At 34.8% G+C, this 23,197-nt stretch overlaps 1 protein-coding gene across 1 annotated transcript; it reads right to left on the reverse strand.

Annotated features, from left to right (window-relative positions):
• Nucleotides 1–2,270: 2,270 nt before the first annotated feature.
• On the reverse strand, nt 2,271–20,805 carry slc7a3b (solute carrier family 7 member 3b). Its single transcript, XM_056472269.1, has 12 exons — nt 20,713–20,805; nt 14,659–15,071; nt 12,756–12,917; nt 11,793–11,964; nt 10,613–10,731; nt 10,307–10,529; nt 8,826–8,965; nt 8,641–8,743; nt 5,987–6,219; nt 5,735–5,901; nt 5,541–5,649; nt 2,271–4,673 (listed from the first exon to the last, which is right to left on the reverse strand). The coding sequence occupies exons 2-12, from the start codon at nt 15,026–15,028 to the stop codon at nt 4,528–4,530; spliced, it is 1,944 nt and encodes a 647-aa protein (XP_056328244.1). The 5' UTR covers nt 15,029–15,071; nt 20,713–20,805; the 3' UTR covers nt 2,271–4,527.
• Between the last annotated feature and the right edge of the window lie 2,392 nt (nt 20,806–23,197).

The following is a 23,197-nucleotide window of genomic DNA, read 5'->3' on the forward strand; positions in this document are numbered from 1 at the left end:
GCCATATATGCAGGAAACTGAGCGCAAGGGTTTCTGGGACTTGAAGTGTTGTGGCGGATCTCCATTTTGATCGCACCTTGCGGAACGGCAGTCATTTCACATGCTGAGTGATGGAATGTGTGTGTGGGGGTTCTTTATATATATATTTTTTTCGCTTTAATTTGTCTTAAATTTATAGACAAATGTAAACATTAAACTTTCTCTAAATATTAAATCTCATGCAAGCCAACTTAACTTTTAGAATGACAATACTCTTCTGCAGTGCTGGAAAAAGTACTGAAAAATCATACTCAAGTAAAAGTACCATTACTTGACTAAAAATGTAGTGCAAGTAGAGTAAAAGTATCTGTTGTAAATATTACCCAAAGTATGAGTAAAAAGTAGCCCTTTCAAAAGGACTCGAGTAATGAGTATTGCGTTGTAAAAAGCTGATACATTTACATGTAATTTGTGGATGTGTGTAAACGTAATATTCTGTAGTGCATTTAGTTATTGCCTTGCAGGCACACAACATCATAAGATGTTAATATTAGGTTAGATTTAGGTCGTGATGTCTGGTGATCAAAATTCAATGTTTAGCCAGCGTCTAAGGATAGGTTGTGCTGGAAAGTGACCAAAATCTAACGTCATATTGACGCCAAATACTGACATTTATTCATCAGGTATGGCAACCAAAATACAACATCTGATAGACGTCATAGTGGTAATGTCCACACAACGTCAAGCTGTAACATCATTAGACGTTGATATTTAGTTGATTTTAGGTTGGTTCTAATGTCAACCTGATTTTCATTTCCAAACAAAATGCAATGTCCCCACGACGTTGGGGTACAACGTCAATCTGATGTCATGTTGACATCTTGTGCCTGCTGAGTGTTTAAGGCCATTTCAGTCATCAGACAGTAAACATTCGTCTCATCAGTGATAAGCATCTAAACAGTATCTGGGTCAATGCCTGTAAAGATTTTGGACATCTTCTTGGACACTTTTAATGCTTCCAAACAGTTTGCTGCAATTATAAATCGCCCATGTCTTCCGGTAGTTCAGTATAATGCGATTTACCTTCTATGTGCGATTTGATTGGACTGGAATCACAGGACTACTCAGCCAATTCCCATAGACAAGAAAAAAATAAAGTAATGAAGTTTGAAGAAAAGTAATGGAATAAAAGTACTGATACAGCACTAAAAATGTGCTCAAGGTAAAGTACACATTTCTAAAACTACTTAGTAAATTACAATTTCTGAGAAAAACTTCTCAATTACAGTAGTTTGAGTATTTGTAATTTGTTTATCTTACACCACTGCTCTTCTGTTTCGAATACATAATAATATCACATTTTCCTTTCATTTCAAAAGAAAGTCATGCACAACTGAATGACAATACAGGACACTTTTATTTGATAACAGCATTGCACATAATAAAGGCACATTTAAGTAGGCTTTTTACATGGGAAAAATAAAGCTGAAGTGTGTTGTTTGCTTATTGATAAAATATTTCCATCAAATCCTAATTCACAGTGATAACAAGACCAATCAGCCACACGCGGCTTATCCAAATTTGTTTGCTTATTCTCTCTCTTTTTTGACTATTGACAGATTGAGGTGTTTTCGTGAAACACATTTTAATACATAAATAAATACAAATTTAACATATAAATGATAAAACCTTAAACTAAAAGAGTTTAATTTGGTAACAATGGGGGCACGACATTTTCACACTTCAGCTTTAAACAGAAAATATGTACATGAATATGATACTTTATACTGTAAACAGTGATGTCTTTTCAATAACAGTAGCAATATATGGCAACAGAGCTGTCGTAATCTAAGGGGCTAATCCTCAAGTTGTTGTTTTTTTCATAGCAGCTTCAAATCTTACATTTGAGGTATCATTTACATGGTAACAGTTAAAATGTTTGGTAATGTAATTACTAAAAAATACCTCTGTGATATTTCAACACTTTTAAATTTATAAATGTTAATATTGTTAAATGAACCTGAGCACACAAGTACTGTAAACAACAAACACATTTTACTTCTAAATCAAACCTCACACAACTCTGATCAGAAATACATTTATGCTATAAAAAGTCTCTTCTTCAAAAAAGTTTTTTCTTCTTCTGAAAGACTGAGGACACAGCACTGAGCCACGTAAAGCCTTTACTGCCGAGGACATTTAGTCACCAATATTACATGTACTATAAGAGAAGGCAGTGTCTGCTCAAACTTTGTAAAATACGACTTTCAATAAAGCGAAGGAAACAGACGCACTACAAAGCAGCATTGTGTAAACATTAAAACACACTGTAGGGACTTAACAGTTGCAGCAAAAGGTAATGACTTTTAAAAATATACTGATAAGCATCTGTGTTCAGTGTGTGTAAAGGTCATACGTCGTTCTGACCTTCACAAATACATACAGAACGTCCCAGCAACAAATAAAAATAATTTTCCTTAAAGAAAAAACATTTACATTGCAATGTTTTTACAAAAAACATTCTGAAAACAGCTGAAAATAGGTCATCTTTAGAAGATGACACTGGCAAAAATTGCATGACAAATAAGAGCACTTTGATGCTGATGAGAAATTACTAATTTAGCCACACAAGTAAAAAAAACAACACTCATTTTCACAAAGACAATTGGATAATAACAATTTACCAATTAAGCACACTTAAGTTTTTACATTTACTGTACAGCTCAATAGAGAAAACTTAAACTCTTACTAAAAAAAGCCAAAAATATCATTAACAATAAATACACTTCTTCCTACAGGTACATAAATACATCCATCAATTTACAAAAATATACATTTACAAATATAAAATTACTGCTGTAATCCACTATCGTTTTTCAGTTGTATCAACTTCATAAAATGAAGTGCTACAAGGGCAGTCTGATTTCAAAACATTTTGACTTAATATACTCTCCCAGTTGTCTCTGGCCTATTTTGAGTAGGTTCACACTGCATACAAACCACATGTAGGACTGACAGTATTTACAAATACCTAGAATATTCAATACCATAGATGTGTGTACATAGATGCCTCCAGAAATCCACTATCTTAAAACAGTCAATGTGTCGTCACTTTGCAAGACGTGACAACAATGTGCAGCATCTAATTGTAAACTATGCATAGATTTTAATTACCAAAGAAATATACAAACAATTCACATGTGAGAATGATTTAGTTTGTGTCTTTAAATAGTTAAAGATCCAGTGAAATTAAAATAATGTGTTTTAGAAGTTAGTATCAGTATGTTAATCCTTAATAAAATCTTTAAGTGTTGATAGTGTGGTACCAAAACAGTGACAAAATTTGCATGTAGAAGATATAAACATGTAAAGCTTGTAGTTTGTAACCGCCTAAATGAATCAACATTTTTTTCACATCACTTCATACTTCAGTTTCTCATCAAATCTTGACCAATCAAATACTTTCTAGTGTCTGTCATGCCCCGCCCCCTTCAAGACGCTTCTCATTTGCTTTTCATTTGATCCGCTTGAGCTCAACCACTCTCACTGCCATAGCTGTGATAAAAAACGCTATTGGCTGTTTTTTTAAAGGGGAGTGGCTACTTTATGCCCCGCCTCTCTTCAGTTTTAAGTTGAGATCACATCAAATCTCGAATGAAAACATTTACATTTCAAACCATTTCCTGGGGTTTATAAATGTAAAATGTTTGCCACTGAGAGTGTCATGTCTTGTGTTAATTTAACAATCATCATCTGAACTCAATTGCAGATGTTGAAATCACTGCTTGTGAACTGCAGTTGCAGATGCACTGTCAAGGACAGAGTTTGACCATTCCAGTTTGTTCTCATAGAAACAGCTGTTAATGAGGCATCTTATGTATATACATCTATGGTCACTATCTACATTGGTTTATATAGAAAATCTGTTTGTGCTAATGTAAAGCATAAAAGAACTCATGCTCAACACAACAGGATGCTAGGTGAAAAAGGTGGACAGAAAAGTAAACTTTTACCTTTGTTTAGATTCATTTTGATAATTTACTGCAGTGCTGAACTCATGAGGCACATCAGAGGACATTGTGCAATCAGTCACACTCCCTACTAAGTCACACATTGTGCTATAGGAAGCCTAAAATGAGCAAATTTGGACATTCATGTTGCATCATGACTAAAAAATTAAGTTGGAAACACCCAATAAGATTTGTCCAGCCTGTCAGAACAAAACCTGCAAATAACATGTTTGAAAATGACTGAATCACGCTGAATGACCAGAAACAGGCCGAGACACTTTTGTGTAACAGTTCTGACCTAGTTCTGGTGTGAGAAAAGTACATGAAGTACTAGATCATACCTTTTCAGACTGTAGCCCAGAGACACAGTCACTGTACCATTACACATAGAAATACACAGTTTGCCTACTGAATAAAAATGGTTCGTTTAAAGCATTATTTGATGGAAACAAAATCTTAAGGTGCAAAAATGAAAGTGCCTGCAGCATTTTACAAAACCAGTTGTAAAGTGGCTGCCATACCAATCCAGTTGCTGTTCTTAAGGTGTGGCTCCCTCATTCTCACTACCATCTTCAGCAAGGTAAATCGGCTTCTTTCCCTGAAGGATGGGCTCAAATTTCTGAGGAGAATTATTTTTGCCCTCGGAGCTGTGATGTATTCCATACGCAAAATAAATAATGAAACCTAAAAGAGACACAGTAATAAAGTCAAACCTTCAATCGTAACATTACAAGATACTGAAGAGATATTCTTATTAGAAGTATATAAATACACAACTATTTAAAAAAGAGAACTACATGTATGAGATGAAAAATACAGTAAAAAACATAATACTGTGAAACAATATTTTATTTTATTATACTGATGTGCAGCTCAAGAAATATTTCTCAGAATTTTTTTTTGAAAAAAGCCAACTGTTTGAAATATTTTACAAGTTACAACCTTAGAAAAGTTCTCACTATCACTTCAATCATTTGAATTTCCTCTCATGTCAACAGTAAAACAATCTAATGATTTGCATGTTTATTAATTCTTCAAAGCGCTGCATTAAAATCTGCGTTTTATCGAGAGAGATTCAGTTTTAACACTTTGCTATTTAGTTACAAACAATTAAATTACACAGAAGTACTGGGAGGACAGTTTATAGTTCAGATATAAACACTGATGTTTATGGTAAAGATTAAAATCACCATTTAATGGAACTTGATGCTGGTGAATGTTGTAGTAATTACATTGTGTAACCAACAGGTGGCGACAAACAACCATCAAAAATATGTCACTGAATAGGTTTTTAAAAATGAAACACCTATAATGAAACATGAAGTTTTATGTGTGAATTGTTGACTCATTAAATGCAAATAAATATGATATGTTGCACAAGATGTTAGTTCTCAGGTCAGTTTTTAAAACCAATGGTTTTTGCAGTAATATTTTTGTTTAAATGGAAAGCAAATGACATTTGTCGAAAAATGGTCTGATCCGTGACTCAAAAACCGTAGTGTGATCTGAACCACAGATTTGTGATCCGCTACACCACTAGCATTAACTCACCAATTGCCATCCATACTGCAAAACGAATCCACGTCGCTCCATTCATTTGCATCATGAGGTAAATATTTACAAAGATACTGATCAATGGCAGAATGGGAAGCAATGGGACCTACAAAATGCAGAGAGAGGATTATTATAACCACCTAAAGATCTCACATTGTTGATTTTACAAAGCCTCACATTTAAGTCTGTACCTTGAAAGTGAGAGCCTCTTTGCTCTGGGGCTGCTGCCAAATGACGACGATGCAGACAGTGGACAGAACCGAAAGGAGAACAACCAAAATGATATAAAGAGGGTGACCCATGGCCACCTGCTCCAAGCACACCGACAGCACCAAACACAGCAGCGTGAACAAGATGGCTGAGGAGCAGAAGAGAACCATCACTCTTTTCACTTCCTGAACAACAACATTTTAAAGTCTCAATTGAACTAATGAAATGCTTACATATGGTGCCACACGCGGAGTAAACAATGATGCCTGAAACCTTGGTGGGTACATCACAGAGGGGCTGCACAAGCATCCTTATGGAAAACCTTTTTTTAAGGGGTATCGTCTCCATCTCCTGACTGTACTCATCTCCACTATCCACATCCATCATGGCTGCTTTAGCCTCCAGCCTCTGGAGCTCCACTGGCTTCACATTTGCGCTGCTGGAGCCAAGCCTGCTCGGCTGATACCTGTGGATTAAACAACAATAATCTTAAATTGAGATAAAAACTATTCATGTTTTTGAAGTCCTAAGACTGCACTTCTTTGATACAAATAATAGTACAATTGTGAAGTAAATATTAGCAAGATAGCAAAAAACAACAAAGAGAAATAAAATGCTAAAATTAAGTCAGTTTTTTCCTTAAATCAAGCAAAATAATCTTGTTTTTCATTTTGACATAAGATTATTTTTCTAACCCTATTGGGAGATTGTTTTGCTTGTTTTATGGAAAAACTCACTTAATTTTGACCTATTATTTCTTAAATTAAGACTGTATATTTTGCTTGTCTAGAAAAACATATACATATATATATATATATATATATATATATATATATATATATATATATATATATATATATATATATATAAACACACACACACACACACACACACACACACACACACACACACACACACACACACACACACACACACACATATATATATATATATATGAAGAGTATTTTTGCAGTGTATTCCAATTTTAAATACCTACTATATTTTGATTATGTTAATGAAATGTGATAGATGGTGTATTTTAAAAGACATTGCAGTCTTCAATGTCACATGATCCTTCAGAAATCATTCTAAAATGCTGATTTGATGATTAAAAACATGCATTTCTTGTCGTATTAATATGAGGCTCTATAAAATTTGGATAGAAATGCTGAATCCAGTCATGTAAAACAAGTTTTTTTCTCTGAGTTGTGTTTAAAGTTCCTTGTTGGGATTTTTATTGACTCTTCTGTAATTGACGTGGACCTATTTCAGCACTGTTCTAAATGTCTCATATCAATTGTTAGCTTTTTATTTATGGCTAATAATATTACATTTACATAACCTTTACAATTAGATATAAATAAAACTATTTTTATATAATTGTTTTAAATATTTCTGTCATTTACTCTAAGTCCAACAGGCTAGTTTTTCCTTTCTTTTTTACAAATATTTCTTGTATTCCTGTATTTGTTTCTTAAGTGTATTTTCTTTGTATGGTCAATGTGGTATGCTGATTGCTTTTCAACATGTTTGGTGCTCATACAATTTTGAAACAACAATAAAATGTAAGTTCATCATCTACTGTAGTTGCGCCATTGTCACTAATACAATTTAAGGTCCTCCACAGACTACACTATAGCAAAGAGAAACTCTCAAAGCTCTATCCGGACAAATTAGATAATAAATGTAATAGGTGCTCACAGACCCCATGCAATCTCACTCACATGTTCTGGTCGTGCCCCAAATTGTCTGAATTCTGGCGGTTATTTTTCAAGGCAATCTCAGATATCTTAGACATTAATCTAAACCCAAACCCTTACATCGCTATTTTTGGAAAACCCCCAGATGATTTTCATGTCACAAACATTCAAAATAATGTCATCGCCTTTTCCTCCCTTGTTGCTCGCAAAAGAATTCTTTTGATGTGGAAATCGCACCAAACACCCTCAATCAAAGTTTGGCTACACGACATCTTAAGTCTTTTGAAATTGGAGAAGATTAAGTTCTCTCTCAGAGGCTCGTCTCATAAGTTTTATACTCATTGGAGGCCATTACTAGATTATTTTGATGATTTAACACCTCTGGAGGTGATTATTTAAGAAATCATGTTATGGTTGGAATTATCATTTTTTTTTTTTTTCTCCGGAACGGTCATGCCCTAAACTAGACGCATCAGTTCAACCCCAGCACAACTAAAGCTATAATAACCAAGAAGTAGGTAGCACATTATTATTATTGATGTAACAAGCTAATGTATTTATTTTATTTATTTATTTGAAATGATTTATATATTTATTTCAAATTGTACCATTATCATTATTTTTGTTTTATCGTTAATATTTTATTTAAATGTTTTTTTTTTTTTTCCTTCTATTACTCCGTCTTCTGTTATACGTTTTACAAGAAAAGTGGTTGTGTTTATGTATGGGTGGGATGGGCGGGGGGTGTCGGGGTTAAATGTTTACAAAGGTGTTCAAAAAGAAAAAAAAAAAGCAGAAATTGGACATTTGTATACAACAAATGCTATCCACTTGTGTTCAATAAATAAAGGTTATAAAAAAAATAAAAAAATAAAATGTAATAAAAAATGATAAATTAAATAAAAAAAATAAACATCTAGATGTGAATGTCATGAAATTTGGCAAACATATTCTACTAACACTGACCCAGCAACATACGAACACTCTAAAAAGGGAGTAAATTCTTTTAAAGATTAATTTTTGATATTTTGCTTTTGAAGTGGAAGAGAGATGTCATCTGGAACAGTGAAAGACTCAAACTTGACAGTTGCGCGGCACACTGACCACCAGACAATTGGTGTCCAAAAAATGAGTATATTCTATTCTAGCCCTAACTTTTGAAAGGACAGTACTGTACATATACACACCGGAGAATAAGAACACACACAGCCACCAGAGTGTATGCCAGCAGGGTCCCAATCGACATCAAATCTACCAAGGCGTCGAGATCAAACAGGAAGGCCATCAGAGCTACAGCGAAGGAGAATTTAGATTAAAATAATTATCCATTGACATTAATTGCATGAACAAATTAATGAGAGTGCAGTCTCACCTGCTACAATACCAGACACAAGTGTTGCCAGGGCAGGAGTTTTGGTTTTCTTATGTATGCGAGAGAGGAATCGAAAGAGTAGACCGTCTTCAGCCATGGCGTAAATCACACGAGGCATAGGGAACATGGAGCCCAGCAAACTAAAGAATAACAACAAAACAATTCTTTTGTTCAGTCAAAGCAGGGTAAATCGGCTTTCAGCTACTACGCCCCTCGCTACGGGAATCAGCTTCCAGAAATGATCAGATGTGCTCCAACATTAGGCACATTCAAATCAAGACTGAAAACACATCTGTTTAGCTGTGCCCTTACTGTGCTACGTCCGACAGATCGCACTATTATGTTTTTCTCTTCTTTTTCATTCTTTTAACACATTTTATCTGTTTTTATACTTATTTTATTTATTTTTATCATTTGTATTGTTTTTTTTATTTCTCTTATACTTATCTCTTTTATTCCTGTTTATGTAAAGCACTTTGAATTGCCACTGTGTATGAAATGTGCTATATAAATAAACTTGCCTTGCCTTTTGTTTAAAAAGAGACTCTTATTTTTAGCACTTAACACAATTAAAATCAATAATGCAAAAATTAGGGGAATCCAAATTCTGCATTAAAGCAGTTGTAGGAAGACAAGTGTCATTATTTAGCTCATTATTTATTGAATTGAATTTTTTTTGACAGATTTTAGACAAGCTGTACAAAAATACAAGTATCCCATACATTTTGAAATAAAAACTGTCGAGGATAAAAACACAAAGCGCTGGGCTTGTTTCCATTGTGGTCCTCATTTAAGTATTATAAAACTCCTTTAAAGTATTAGACAACTAGAATAAGTGTTCATGTTACTGCAGATTATTATTTATTACCACATTAGCAGCTTATGGCTATTTCATAGCAAGACCAATATACATAAAAACATTACATGATAAGAACAACTTCATATTTCAATAAGAGATAATACACAAGCAAATATATAAGTAGAAATAAATAAATAAATAAAATTCACAAAAGCTGTGTATTAAAAACTATGAAATTGTTATTATCAAGTAATGTTTTTATTTATATTGATCTTGCCATAAGTTGTTGATGTGGCAATGGAGGTTGACAATGGAAAGGAACACACACTTTTATAAAGTAATTAACACAGTTTAAGGCCTCTAGGATTCCAAGATGTGTAAAACTATGAATAAAAATCAATATTTCAGGCATATTTTGGCAAGTTTTTGATGAATACTTCAAAATTAGTTATACAAACCTTAACAAAAACGTAATGTAGACTAGAGTCTATGAGTAAGCCTGTCTGTTTAAATCTGCATGTCTTTGAAAAGAGCATCATGTGTAATTGATTATTTGTGTGGTAAACAAAACTGCCATTAGCAATCCATGTATCTGCAAATTTCATATCCAGATCTGCTCTAAGAATCATTTTAACATTTTTCAAGACAAAAACAATCATCATATTAGGCTCCATTAACATACCTGGTGGAAAGTGCGCACAGAGAGCCCACGGACACAATATAGCGAGCAGGGCCCCAGCCCACATAATCAAAAGCCTGAGGTAGTGGACTGTCCTTGTCCAGCATGTAATAGGGCATCATGAGCGTAAGAGCTGCGGACACTCCGAAGTAGGCAAAAAAGCAGATGAGCAAAGATGCCACAATGCCGATCGGGATGGAACGCATGGGGTTTTTGGCCTCCTCACCTGTGACATCAAACGAGCTGAGGTAAGACTGATTTTAAAAGTAGGACATGCTAGTTTTACCGAAGGCATTTAGCTGAACCTACTTGTGGTTGCAATGCAGTCAAAACCCACAAATGCGTAAAAGCATGTAGCAGCGCCAGTGAGAACTCCGTTCAAGCCAAACGGAGCAAAGCCACCCGAACCGAACTCTTTTTCAATTTTCCTAGGAAGCACAAGAGATTAAATATTTACATTTATGGACAACTATTTATGTACAGTCTGTTATCATTAAAAAAAAACAGATTTACAATTTATTATATCTGTTGCCTATCCAAGTTTTAGGAACAACAAATAATAACTCTACTTCTGGTTGATAATTTGGTATCAAAAGTGGTTTATATGAAAGGCAAAGGCCTCTAGATTACCAAAATAAAACATGATCATGCCTTGATTTTTAATTATTGAATTAGGACAGTAAGCTCTGACTTTGCGTAGAAAAAAGTCTTGTTACTTAACAGAAATAATTTACAGTAAAGAATATAAAGTCATGGAGCAGTGGAAAAAGAATTAATAGGACTCCCATGAGCTTGGAGGACTATGTTCATACTATTTTAAGGTCAAAATTATTAGCCGCTTTAAGCTATATTTTTTTGGCTACAGAACAAACCATTTAACCCTTAAAGTTACAGAACAAACCATCGTTATACAATAACTTGCCTAATTACCCTAATCTGCCTAGTTAACCTAATTAACCTAGTTATTTACTGTCATCATGGCAAAGATAAAATAAATCAGTTATTACAAAAGAGAGTTATTAAAACTATAATGTGTAGAAGTGTGTTAAAAAAAAATCTCTCCGTTAAACAAAATAAACAGGTGCTAATAATTCTGACTTCAACTGTGTGTGTATGTATATATAAATATATAAATATATATATATATATATATATATATATATATATATATATATATATATATATAAATAAATATATATACACACACACACAACATTTGTTGCATAGATATTTTAATTTACATACAAGTTGTGTCATATACACATACATTTCATATCTAAATATCAATAAACATTTTCTCAAATATATGCATGTGTGTATTTATATATACCTAAATACATACACCTAAATTATGTCAAAACAAACTTTTATTTTGCATGTGATTAATCATGAAACAGCACTTATACATACACACATCTTTTCAATGCTTTAATAATAATAATAATGATAATGTATACACAAATATAAAAGTTGATGCAGTGTAACTTACTGTGCTCCTGATATGTTGGTGCTGTTAATGTAATCCTCCACAGTGAGGTTCCAGTTGGCAGTGTCGCCTTTCACAAAGCCTGATATGATGACAAATGTCAAAACCACCAGGTTGATTCCTGTGAAGATCTTGTTGACAAGTGCAGACTCACTCACTCCAAATGCCAATAGTCCTGTAGAGTGGGAGGTGAAAGGTAGCAATTTCACACCATTAATGGTCATTTGCACGGCAATGGGGAAAGGAAAGTGTGAGTTACAGTCTTTTGACTAATGCATGCGGCGTTGAAGCATAAAAAAAACTTTCAATTATAGTTGATGTGGTAATACCAAAGAAACTATTGTTGTGAAATGCACAAAAGCCAGGTGTTTGATATAAAGCAGAGTCCACAAGAATCATTTCAGAACGAAGATACACAATCTTCAATTGAAATAATGGAATTTTTGGAAACATTTTGTTGGCTAAGAATGAGCTAAACACTATTAACCATTTCCCTCATTTTTTTATGGTAGGGTTTATGTGTATTGGCTTTTTCTGATGTAATATTGCGAAATAAACATACAAAATTAATATACGAATGCAAAAGGAAACATTGCAAAGCAATTCTGAGAGCTGCAGCTTTAGCTTCAGCTCGGTTTATCAGCCGCAAAACTACACAGAATACTGTTGGTTTAGTTTTTTAGTCCCTGATGTTTCAGAATGAGGTCAGAGGCTGAAAGTTGTGGTCTTAAGTTGCAGTCTCAATTTATTTAATCAAATAAGAGTCTACACTACAAAAGTAATGTGGTGAAATGCACCTTGACTTACTCTGAATGCCATTGATGAACAAATGAAGAAATTCAATGAACAAACTCAAAACATTTTGGCCACCAATTACCCGTCATCAAACTGTGACTGGACTGACGAAAAATCAATCTCAATAAGAGTTGTAAACAGGGTCTTAAACAGAAACAAAATGGTTCTCACCAGTGAGCAACATGACTAGGATCAGGGCAAACACATCTGGATACTGTGCCAACACTTTTCCGGTGTCTGGAATGGACATGAAGGCTGTGAAGAAAGTGGAGATCTTTTTTGCCACAAGACTGTCAAAAGTGGCGCTCCAAGCTCGTGCCACACTAGCTGTGCCTTTAAATTGGAGAAAGAAATATATGACACTATGAGCAGATGCAAAAGACTTCAGAATATCCAGTTGTTGTGTTAAACTTAAGCAGACACTCCAAAGCCCTTCAGACCAGAGGAGTAAACACTTCAAGCCATTTGAAACCCACTTCAGCTCAATTGCATTCAGAATTAACACTAGGGAGTTGATGATTAATGAGTATATTTGGATTCAAACGTCTTTTTAGCCTGAATTACACTTAAATGTAGGGCTGTGCGATATGACAATACATATATTGTATAGACAAGTCATTTCATGTTATACTCTATTGTTTATTTTGTGGTGCCACAAAATAAAGCAGTGCATTTGAAGCTCATCAGGCTCTGCACAGCATTTGAAGCTCATCAGGCTCTGCACAGCATTTGAAGCTCATCAGGCTCTACACTGCGCTTGATGCTCATTAGGCTCTGCACTGCGTTTAAAACTCACCAGGCTCTGCACTTAATTTAAAGCTCATTTTAATTATTAATTTAATTAATTAATTTTACAATTTAATTATAATTATTATTTTTTTAAAGTTTTGAATTGTATAAAATTGTGCGACGCTCAAAAAGTTTCCTAAAACAATCCAAAATAAGCAAAAGATGTTCATTATATGCTGGGCCCCGTAATCGCTGCTTGCAGCTATATTTTTTCAGCTGTAATCATTCGTTTTTCAAAAGTGTTTCTTTACTTTAAAACTTTAAATTGAGTACATATAATAAAATTAATAGTCCTTTACAATCAATATCAATATATATAACCTATTAATTTATTTAATTGACAAATTGTACTATATCATGATATTTATGTACAGTGTTTCTGCAGATTTCATCAAGTAGTGTGAAAATGTTGCGTTCCTTTTATTAAATTCATTTAACTACAGAATATCCAGTTGTTGCTTGTGGTGTGGCTTTGCTCCACTTATCCAATGTGTCCCTATGTCTGAAATATGAGTCGCTGAAGCAGCAATACTGTGATGTACATTACTGCACATCAGTTACTCGCCAGTGCCTTTTTTTAAGTCTGTAAAAAAATCGTAAATTATATTTCAATAATTCGAAATCCAGAGACTGCAATACTAAAACCCTTGGGAACAACAAGACTGTGTTCTCTGGACTCCTCTCAAGCGGTGGACTTCTACATTCCGATTGCTTGCCGCCGAACTGCATCATAGCTCATTACCATAAAGTTGACTTGATTTCAACTCTCCTCAATGCCCGCACCGGCGAAGACAGGCCATGCCGTTTCTCGCTGCCAGCTCCCATTAAAAATGAATGACTTCTGGCTACTTTGATGCTCTTGCCGCCTTCAGTGTGAACGCACAGTTACACAGGGGTTACGATTTTTTATAATGGCCTGGTATTATGAGGAAGCGTGTAATTGTTTTTTATTTGGGGGGGCTGTTGTGAATTGTATGTCTTTACAATAAATAAAAATTAAATCTAAAAAATAAGGTTAAATAACTATTGGTCATTGGATGGATGTCGGCCCAAATTGAGTAGCTTTACTTGGACAAAGCAAAATTAAGACCTGTTTAAAATGATTTAAGACCTACAACACAATGTCAGTGACTTTAATACATTTAAAGCCTAAAATTTATTAAGTTTAAGATAGTTATTGTGATATGAGATGACATATGATGTGAGATATGTATCCCATTTTCCAGCCCTACTTACAGTAGATGTTCGTAAAATACAATCCAAAAGATAACATCTATCCACTTACCAATCACATAAGACAGAATGAGGTTCCATCCCGTTATGAAGGCCCATATTTCCCCTACTGTCACGTAGCTGTACACATAAGCGGATCCAGTCTTGGGAACGCGTGCACCAAATTCAGCGTAGCAAAGGCCAGCAAGGACTGAAGACAAGGCCGCAATGAGGAAAGAGAGCACGATGGCAGGTCCAGCCTTTTCTCTGGCCACTTCACCAGCCAGTACATAAACCCCCGCGCCCAGCGTCGCCCCCACACCGAGGGCTATGAGGTCTAGAGTGGTGAGACATCGAGAGAAATGGCTTTCCGCTGGAGTGTCATCCAGCACGCGACGCCTCAGCAGCATCTTCCCAAAGGAGGCCAGTTTATTCTGGGTCATGATGGATGATGATGTTTAAGAGACCGGGATAAAGATGAAGGCACTAAAGGAGAGAGGAAACCAAAACATTTTTTAAAAACCATAATACAATATTCATTTCTTTATTAAAATGAGAGTGGAAAATATCCTAAGGGATAAATTTAGTATCTTGTATCACCTGCTGTTGACTTACCATTGTGTGGATACCTTTATATTGTATGTGTTTGTATGCATTTATTTATTTATTTATTTTTATATATATATACAGCAGAATGAACCGCCAACTTATCCAGCATATGTTATATGCAGCGGATGCCTTTCCAGCTGTAACCCATCACTGGGAAACATCCATACACACTCATTCACACACATACATTACGGACAATTTTAGCTTACCTAATTCACCTACAGCACATGTCTTTGGACTGTGGGGGAAACCGGAGCACTTGAAGGAAACCCACGCAAACACATGGAGAACATGCAAATAATAATAATAATAATAATTCCTTACATTTTATATAGCGCTTTTCTGGACACTCAAAGCGCTTTACACATTGGGGGGAATCTCCTCATCCACCACCAGTGTGCAGCATCCACCTGGATGACGTGACAGCAGCCATATTGCGCCAGACCGCACATCACACACCAGCTGAATTGTGGAGAGGACACCAATTGTGAGAAAGTGATAAAGCCAATTATGATATGGGGATGGTTAGGAGGCCATGATGGACAGAGGCCAGTGGGCGAATTTGGCCAGGATGCTGGGGTTAAACCCTACTCTTTTTCGAAGAACATCCTGGCATTTTTAACGACCAAAGAGAGTTGGGACCTCGGTTTAATGTCTCATCTGAAAGACGGCGCTTGCTGAGCAGTATAAAGTCACCATCACTATACTGGAGCTTTAGAACCCACACAGACTGCAGGTTGGGTGCCCCCCGCTGGCCTCACTAACTCCACTTCAGGCAGCAACCTAGCTTTCCTATGTGATCTCCTATCCAGGTACTGACCGGGCACAGCCCTGCTTAGCTTCAGTGGGTAACCATGACAGAGTTGCAGAAAGGTGCCGGCATGTTAGTACATGTTAAAAGTTTCTTAAAAATTAATAAAGACAGTGTTTAAACAAACAAAATGTAGTAACAGCTTGCATTAAGTGCAAATCATAAAAAAAATCTGAATTAAAGACTACGGGCTCTATTTAAACGATCAAGGCACAAATGCCTAAAGCACATGGTGTGGCTTGTCTGAATACACTTTTGCCATTTTAAGGACAGAAAAATACACTCTGCGCCCTGGCGCATGGTCTAACAGGGTTGTGCTTCTCTTAATGAGTTATGGTGGGTGTGTTTTGAGCATAATGTGCATTATACCAACCAGAGTCTCATCTCTCATTCCCTTTAAGAGTCAGTTGCGTCACGCCACGCCATGGCACATTCGCTATTTATATGGCGGACTTTGTAAGTGCAAAAACTAAACGCTTCATAACCATCTGCATAAAGAAATAGCCTCCTTCATTCGGCCTCTTTACTTTCTCTATATTTTACTTTTATTTTTTACTCCTTTACTTTCGTGGATAAGGGAACGGTTTTGTACGCACTCCACTAAAGACATCCATTAGCCTACAGATTTCATTTAATTTGTGATGCATAAAGATTTGTTTCAAAACTATTTCTAAATTCAGTTCTAATTTCCAGCAAACAAATAATAATGAAGTCAAAAAAACTGAGTTATAATCAAACACTCGTCCTATTCTTATGCCCCATAAGGTGATGCAGACGTCTCCAAATGTAAACTTGTTTGTATTAAAACAAATATGAATATACATATATTAAATAACACTGCTAATAATAACAACAACATTATAATAAAAATGTAAATTGCCACGAATAAACTGAAAAAAGCCCCCCGAGAGGAAGTGGAGGTAGTGGTTTTTATGTGTAGAAAATAATAATTTTTGTACCATTTTAATCCTTTAATTTGTTTTAACGTGTAAAGATATTTGCATATTGCTGTACATCCTGTGTGTGTTAGTTAAGCAATGTGTAAGCACTTGGACCTGCATAGGCACATCACTAAAGCGCTCTGCACTGGACTTTAGGACAGCTTTCAGTAGGTCAATGGTCTGTTTCAGTTCCTCAAAATAGCAACGCTCCAACAATGCACCTTAACATACGTCCTTTATAGACCAAAACACCCATGAGTCCATAAAGTGGTGCAAATAGATTTGCTATTTAAACAACGTGGCGCAAAACATGAAAATTAAGGTTGCGCTGGTCTGAAAATAGCAACAAATTGCACCAAACACATCTTGCGCCTTATTGCACCAAGTATGTGATTGGGTCCAACATCTTTAGAAAAATACAAAGAAAAACAACGGGCAGGTAACTGTTCTGTATATCCTATTGCATCTGCATTTACAAAAGCATTTTGAAAGCTATAATTTCTAGTTTGCTGTAGTTTTTAATCATTCACCACCTTAAATAAATAATTCTGAAAGTGATTTAATTACTTGGTGATCATTATAGTTGGGGTGGACATTTTAATTCACGTAGAATTACGGTGATTATAAAACATTAATAGTTATCATCCCTGATGTGAACAGCCCTTCAGACAAGTTATTGCATGTAAAGGACAAAAATAAGGGCGCCTGTTTCCCATCACACCCAAAGACACAGACAGAGCGTTCACTTAGCACATTATGAACAACTCATTTGACCACAGGGCAGCTCAATCCATCAGGAGAATTAAAAAGATTCATATCTAAGAGCTTTTTATTGCCCTTTCAATACAGACACATAATTCATGAAGCACAACCGCTCTAAAGCCCAGCTAAAGAGCGCTGACGTTTGTGTGGACGGAAACAATTTTCAGGCAAGACCAAAGCGATTCATCACAATGTACAGGCTGGATGAAAAGAGCGGGCTGGGTGAAATGGAGTAAGTACTGATGTCAAAATATTATAGCAATGCTAATTCAGATTGGTGAGTATTTCCAAAAGGTCAGCCAGAGTATTTAAATACAATGTTCACGTAACAACAAATATTAGCAATTAATATTAATGAGCTGCAGAACCATCACACGCTTTTCTAAGGAAACGGATCACTTGCAGGGAAGGTTTTCTAGTGTGTTTTCTGTCTGGTAGCTTGAGTAGTCATACATGTTTCATCAGATGCTGTGTATAGCACTAACCAGTAAAGTAAACCTGGACGTGCTTACTTGGTTAACAGTGTTAACATCTCAATCCTTCTCATCAAAAATGAAATTCTCTCATCATCTACTCACCATCAACTTGGTTCAAAGAGTTTTTCTTCTGTACACAGAAGAAGATATTTTGTAGAATGTTGAACATCGGGAGGCACTGACCTCCATCATTCTTTAAAGTATCTTCTTTTGAGATTGTGTTTGGGTTGGGTGTGAAACCACTTGAGGGTAAGCAATTAGTATTTCTGGATGAACTATTCCTGTATGTATTTTAACAGATAATTCAAAACATTTCCTCAAAGTACAAGGATGCTTTTAGAATTTTCTGATTATGTTGGGTCTACTCTTTATGATTAAGATCACAGAAAATATTTACTTCCTCTCATGGGTGTTGCATAAAGGCGTTAACATTTACTTAATAACTAAGAAACAGAAAATCTAATCCATGAAAACGTTAAATAGTGGCTTATTATCACACTAAAATAGTCTGATGGTTACCCCTAAGCCCATGTAAAGCACTGCGTTTGGACACTGATATCATTGAACAATCATGAGCGTAGAGGATTCATTATTCATTATTTTCCAGTACATCAGACTAGGAGATGTTATGTTAAATAACACTTCCTGGAAGAGGAAACAGCAGCACTCATGCAGTTGATGTGGTCATGCCCTAAACATTCCACTGCCATGAGCGATTCACCTGAAAACCATTTCAAAGATTAAATAAACTAGCTACTTAAACAGGTTGGATGTGATCCATTCACAGGCAGCAGTGTGAACAGGATTGTCTGCTTCATTCAATTGAAAGCTTGCTGGGTCAAGAATCTCAATTAAAAATTCAAGATGATGACTAAAAGCCCATGTTTTTTTTAACTTAAGTGACATTTTAATTGAGGCTTAGCAATATTGCTGTGCTCTTTATGAAAGAGAAATGTTGACCTGAAAATACTACAGACTGTTGGTATTTAGAGATTACTATTCACATGGAATGGAATGCACAAGGCAGCACCTGTCATGACACACCTATATTTACATGAATGAGATTTCATTATGTCTTCACGACACCACACTTACAGATCAGTCTTTTTTTTTTATGAAATTGTTTTGATAAACATCACATAATATTTGTTCAGCCTATGATAATTTACTCAACTCATTTTGAGCTCAATGAGGATCCAAGTCGATTTTACTTAGGGCTAATACATGGTATATACAGGAATCAGAGATTAAAATAGAATACCTTTAAGACCTTTTTTAAGACTCTTAATATACATTTTAAGACCTCATCACCACTTCAGGTTTCAACCAGTAACATTGCCGACATTTTAACTTGCAATATATTTACTGACTATAAATACTGATTGCAAGAAACAAATCCTAAACTAAAATTATATTTATATACTGAATAAAAATGTTAATCTAGCCTTTACAACAGCAGGAATAACAGTGTTTATCTGGTTTACTGCAGTAAACAAAGCAGAGTGATGTCAAATCTATCAGGATTTGTTTGGTTTGATAAACTACACAGCATCCCAATACTGAAAGATTAAATTCAGGCAAGCTTTAGCATATTGATACAAAATGGATTACCTTGTAAAATAGCATTTAAGACTTTTTAATACTTTTCAAGGCCCTTCAATTTCTCTAAATTGATTTATCAAACTCTAATACTTTTTAAGTGCCCGCGGACACCCTGTAATAACTACAGGCAACAACAAAAGTTTATATGCACCTGCCAGTTTTGCTGTATTTACAGATGGAAATCCATACACAATTTGCTGGTTATATACAAAACTTTCTAATGTACCTAAACCTTTTTATTTTCCTGAATATATTTGCAATATTTCAAAAAATTGTGTTGATTTAAAAAAGATTCCCCAAATTCCCCGCGTTAAAACCTTTTACTCATGTGTCACAAAGATTAAACAAGAATTTTCAACCGGACTTCAGATATTTATGCAAGAAACTCGATTTATGTAAAAATTGATGTATATTAATATGTAACATAAATAACTGGAGTATAGTATTAGTTATTTGCACTGGTATTAATAGTTTTTTCGACAATTCACCTGTAATGTCATGCCTGAAATCATGTTCAAATTTAGAAACACCGAAACATTCCCTGAGACAAGTTTATTTCATTTTGAGAAGAAAAAACAAGCAATAATTTAGAAGTGTAAATATATTCCTTTTTAAACATTCTAAAATGTCAATCATACATATTATTTCTATAGTCGTGTTCTAAATAAAAGCGGCTATTAATAAATAACTACAAACAAGCGTTCATTTATAATCAAAATCTACAAGCACGCGCGCCATTTCTGCCACGAGGAAGATGATAAACATACGGGATTTCCGCTTCACAGTCAACGTTACAACGAATCTCTTAAGATAAAGCACCTACATTAATCCAGACCGTTCAGTTTATGAATATTTCTTACATCTCTACCTCAGACATTTGACGACTTAGAAGGAACTATTAGGAGAATAAAGGTTAAAGAGCTTACCCTCTACTGAGATGATGTGCTGAAGATCCAGCGGCTCGCACACAGACAGACGGCAGACGAGCTGAGCAGCGTTCACGGAGCAGACGAGAGAAATGAGCAATAGAGCAGGACATGCGATACTAAAGTCACCCGGAAATACCAACCTTTTAAGGAAAATACTTTTCCCCCTCCGGGTAGGGTTTCTCTGACGTCAAAAACAAAGCCCATTGTACAGAAACGTGTTCCATTGAACTGAACTAGTTTGCATTTGTTTTCATGTATATTTAAAGTGAATATTTTTAATTATATAGATTAAAAACATAAAGAACAACCTTTTACATGTTTGGTTTATTAATACATCATTACATAAAAAGTGTGCTCAAGATTGTAGATTATAAAACTCTGAATATGAGCAATTCCAGCTTTATGGATGTGACATTTTCAGTAAAAACTTAAAACATAAATGCACAGAGAAAGAAAATGTTAACATTATATTAGATCATCTCTTTATATTTGCCAAAAGAACTAACCAGAGTTGTGGGATCAGAAAAATATCAATCTGTAAACTTTTTTTATACATTTTAACTAAACGTTATGTATATGTAACATATGTTATGGAAATAAACGTATGTTATGGATATGACTGAGTTTACGGTATACAACATACTCTGTAGAAATTTTAGGGTTATATTGATACAGGTCACCATACTATATCAGCTAAAGTATCATGATAGCAAGTAGTATTGCGATACTGTAATTGATAACTCAAATACTTGAAATAAAGTAAAAATGTCAGTAATACTATATTTTATTAGTTATAATAGGCCTACTTTATTTGAATTAATAATTCCCTTATTATTGACAAAAGTATTTGCATGTCTCTTTACCTAAAATGTTTTTGTACCAACAAAAAAATACATTCAAATAAAGATACTAATTATACCAAACGAAATTAGTTACAAAAAGAAAAAAATTCCAACAAACCTATATGAAGTTTTAATCTTTCCTGTTGCTATTTTGGGTTTTTCATCTAATGTTTTTTTTTTCTTTCAGTCTTATCAGGCAAGAATCCAGTCATTCAAAGTGTTGTAGCTATTAAATCATATTGACAGGAGCAGAAATTAATGGAGTCAGATTCAAACTGAAGCATCAGAAAATATGCAATAGGCTACCATAAAGGGTGCAAATTCTACACAGTTTTGCAACCTTAGAAGACTATTAAAATAAAATGGTCTATTGTTGTACAAACGTGTGAGCATTTAGTGACTTTTCCACAAGCAACATTATGTATTGCAGATAGATGGTTAATGACGATACTACCGTTTACAAAGTACAGTGCCATCAGCAGCATTTTGGAGCCATAGTCTCACAATACTACCATAGTATCAGTAAACCATGCAACCCTAAGAAATTCTGTAATTTAAAATGCATAATCAATCATGCTAATCCAAAGGATAAGTGTTGGCTAAACATAGAACAAATATTATTGATTTCATTTATGATGGAAAAGCTTCGTTATCGATGTGACAGATGTGAAATGAGCACTTGTGTGACTTTAGTAAATCAAATATAATAGTTTAAAAACAGACAGAAACATGAAGTATTTTTAAAGTACTGTAAAACACAAGCCTACACAAAAACCTAGAAAGGGTTTCGCTATTTTGGTGAAAACTTTTTTTTTTTCATGGCATGGTTGACATTTGTATGGAATTGCTTATACGTCTTCCTCTTTCCCCTGTCTCTGACAGATAAACGTTAACAAAACAAAAAATGTAATGTCTTTTATTCTTGTGGCACTGAATAAATAAAGCAATCCGACAAAAGTAACCAATTGGGATCTCCCTTTATTTGAAGCATTTAAAAATAAAAATATTTAAATATATAAAGCTATAATAGAAAGAATATTGTTTTAAATAAGTTAAACACTGCTGCAATGTTTACCTCAATGCTGCAATGTTTAAACAATGGTCATCTTTATTTGTATGCCATTTTGAATTTTCATTCATTCATTTTCTTTTCGGCTTAGTCCCTTTATTAATCTGGTGTTGCCACAGTGAAATAAATCGCTAACTTATCCAGCATATGTTTTACACAGCTGATGCGCTTCCAGCTGCAACTAATCACTGGGAAACACCCATACACTCGTTCACACATACACTGCGGACAATTCAGCTTACACAATTCACCTGTACCGCATGTCTTTGGACTTGTAGGGGGAAACTGGAGCACCCGAAGGAAACCCACGGAAACGCAGGGAGAACATGCAAACTCCACACAGAAAGGCGACAGCACCACCTACTATGCCACCGCGTCGCCATTTTGTATTTTAATTAATGGTAATAACAATAAAAACTGTTTCCAATGACAACTGGCATTGATTTGATGCTGTATTTTTGAAAATCATGATAGAATTATTGCTGCATTGCACTTACACATAATGGTGACATAATGAACAAGGCAATTTATGAGGGGAAAATGTAAATCATTTAACCTTTCAAATCTCCCA

Source organism: Danio aesculapii, chromosome 14 (genome assembly GCF_903798145.1).
Source record: "Danio aesculapii chromosome 14, fDanAes4.1, whole genome shotgun sequence".
In the NCBI taxonomy this organism is placed as follows: Eukaryota; Metazoa; Chordata; class Actinopteri; order Cypriniformes; family Danionidae; genus Danio; species Danio aesculapii.

What these genes read in the sequence shown, in the direction of transcription:
- slc7a3b (XM_056472269.1), bottom strand. Translation starts at nt 15,028, where the DNA reads ATGACCCAGAATAAACTGGCCTCCTTTGGGAAGATGCTGCTGAGGCGT. An exon ending in CCTAGTCATGTTGCTCACTG is followed by an intron (nt 11,965 to 12,755) that starts GTGAGAACCATT and finishes CCCACTCTACAG; the next exon opens with GACTATTGGCATTTGGAGTG. An exon ending in CTGTGCGCACTTTCCACCAG is followed by an intron (nt 8,966 to 10,306) that starts GTATGTTAATGG and finishes GTTATTCTTTAG; the next exon opens with TTTGCTGGGCTCCATGTTCC.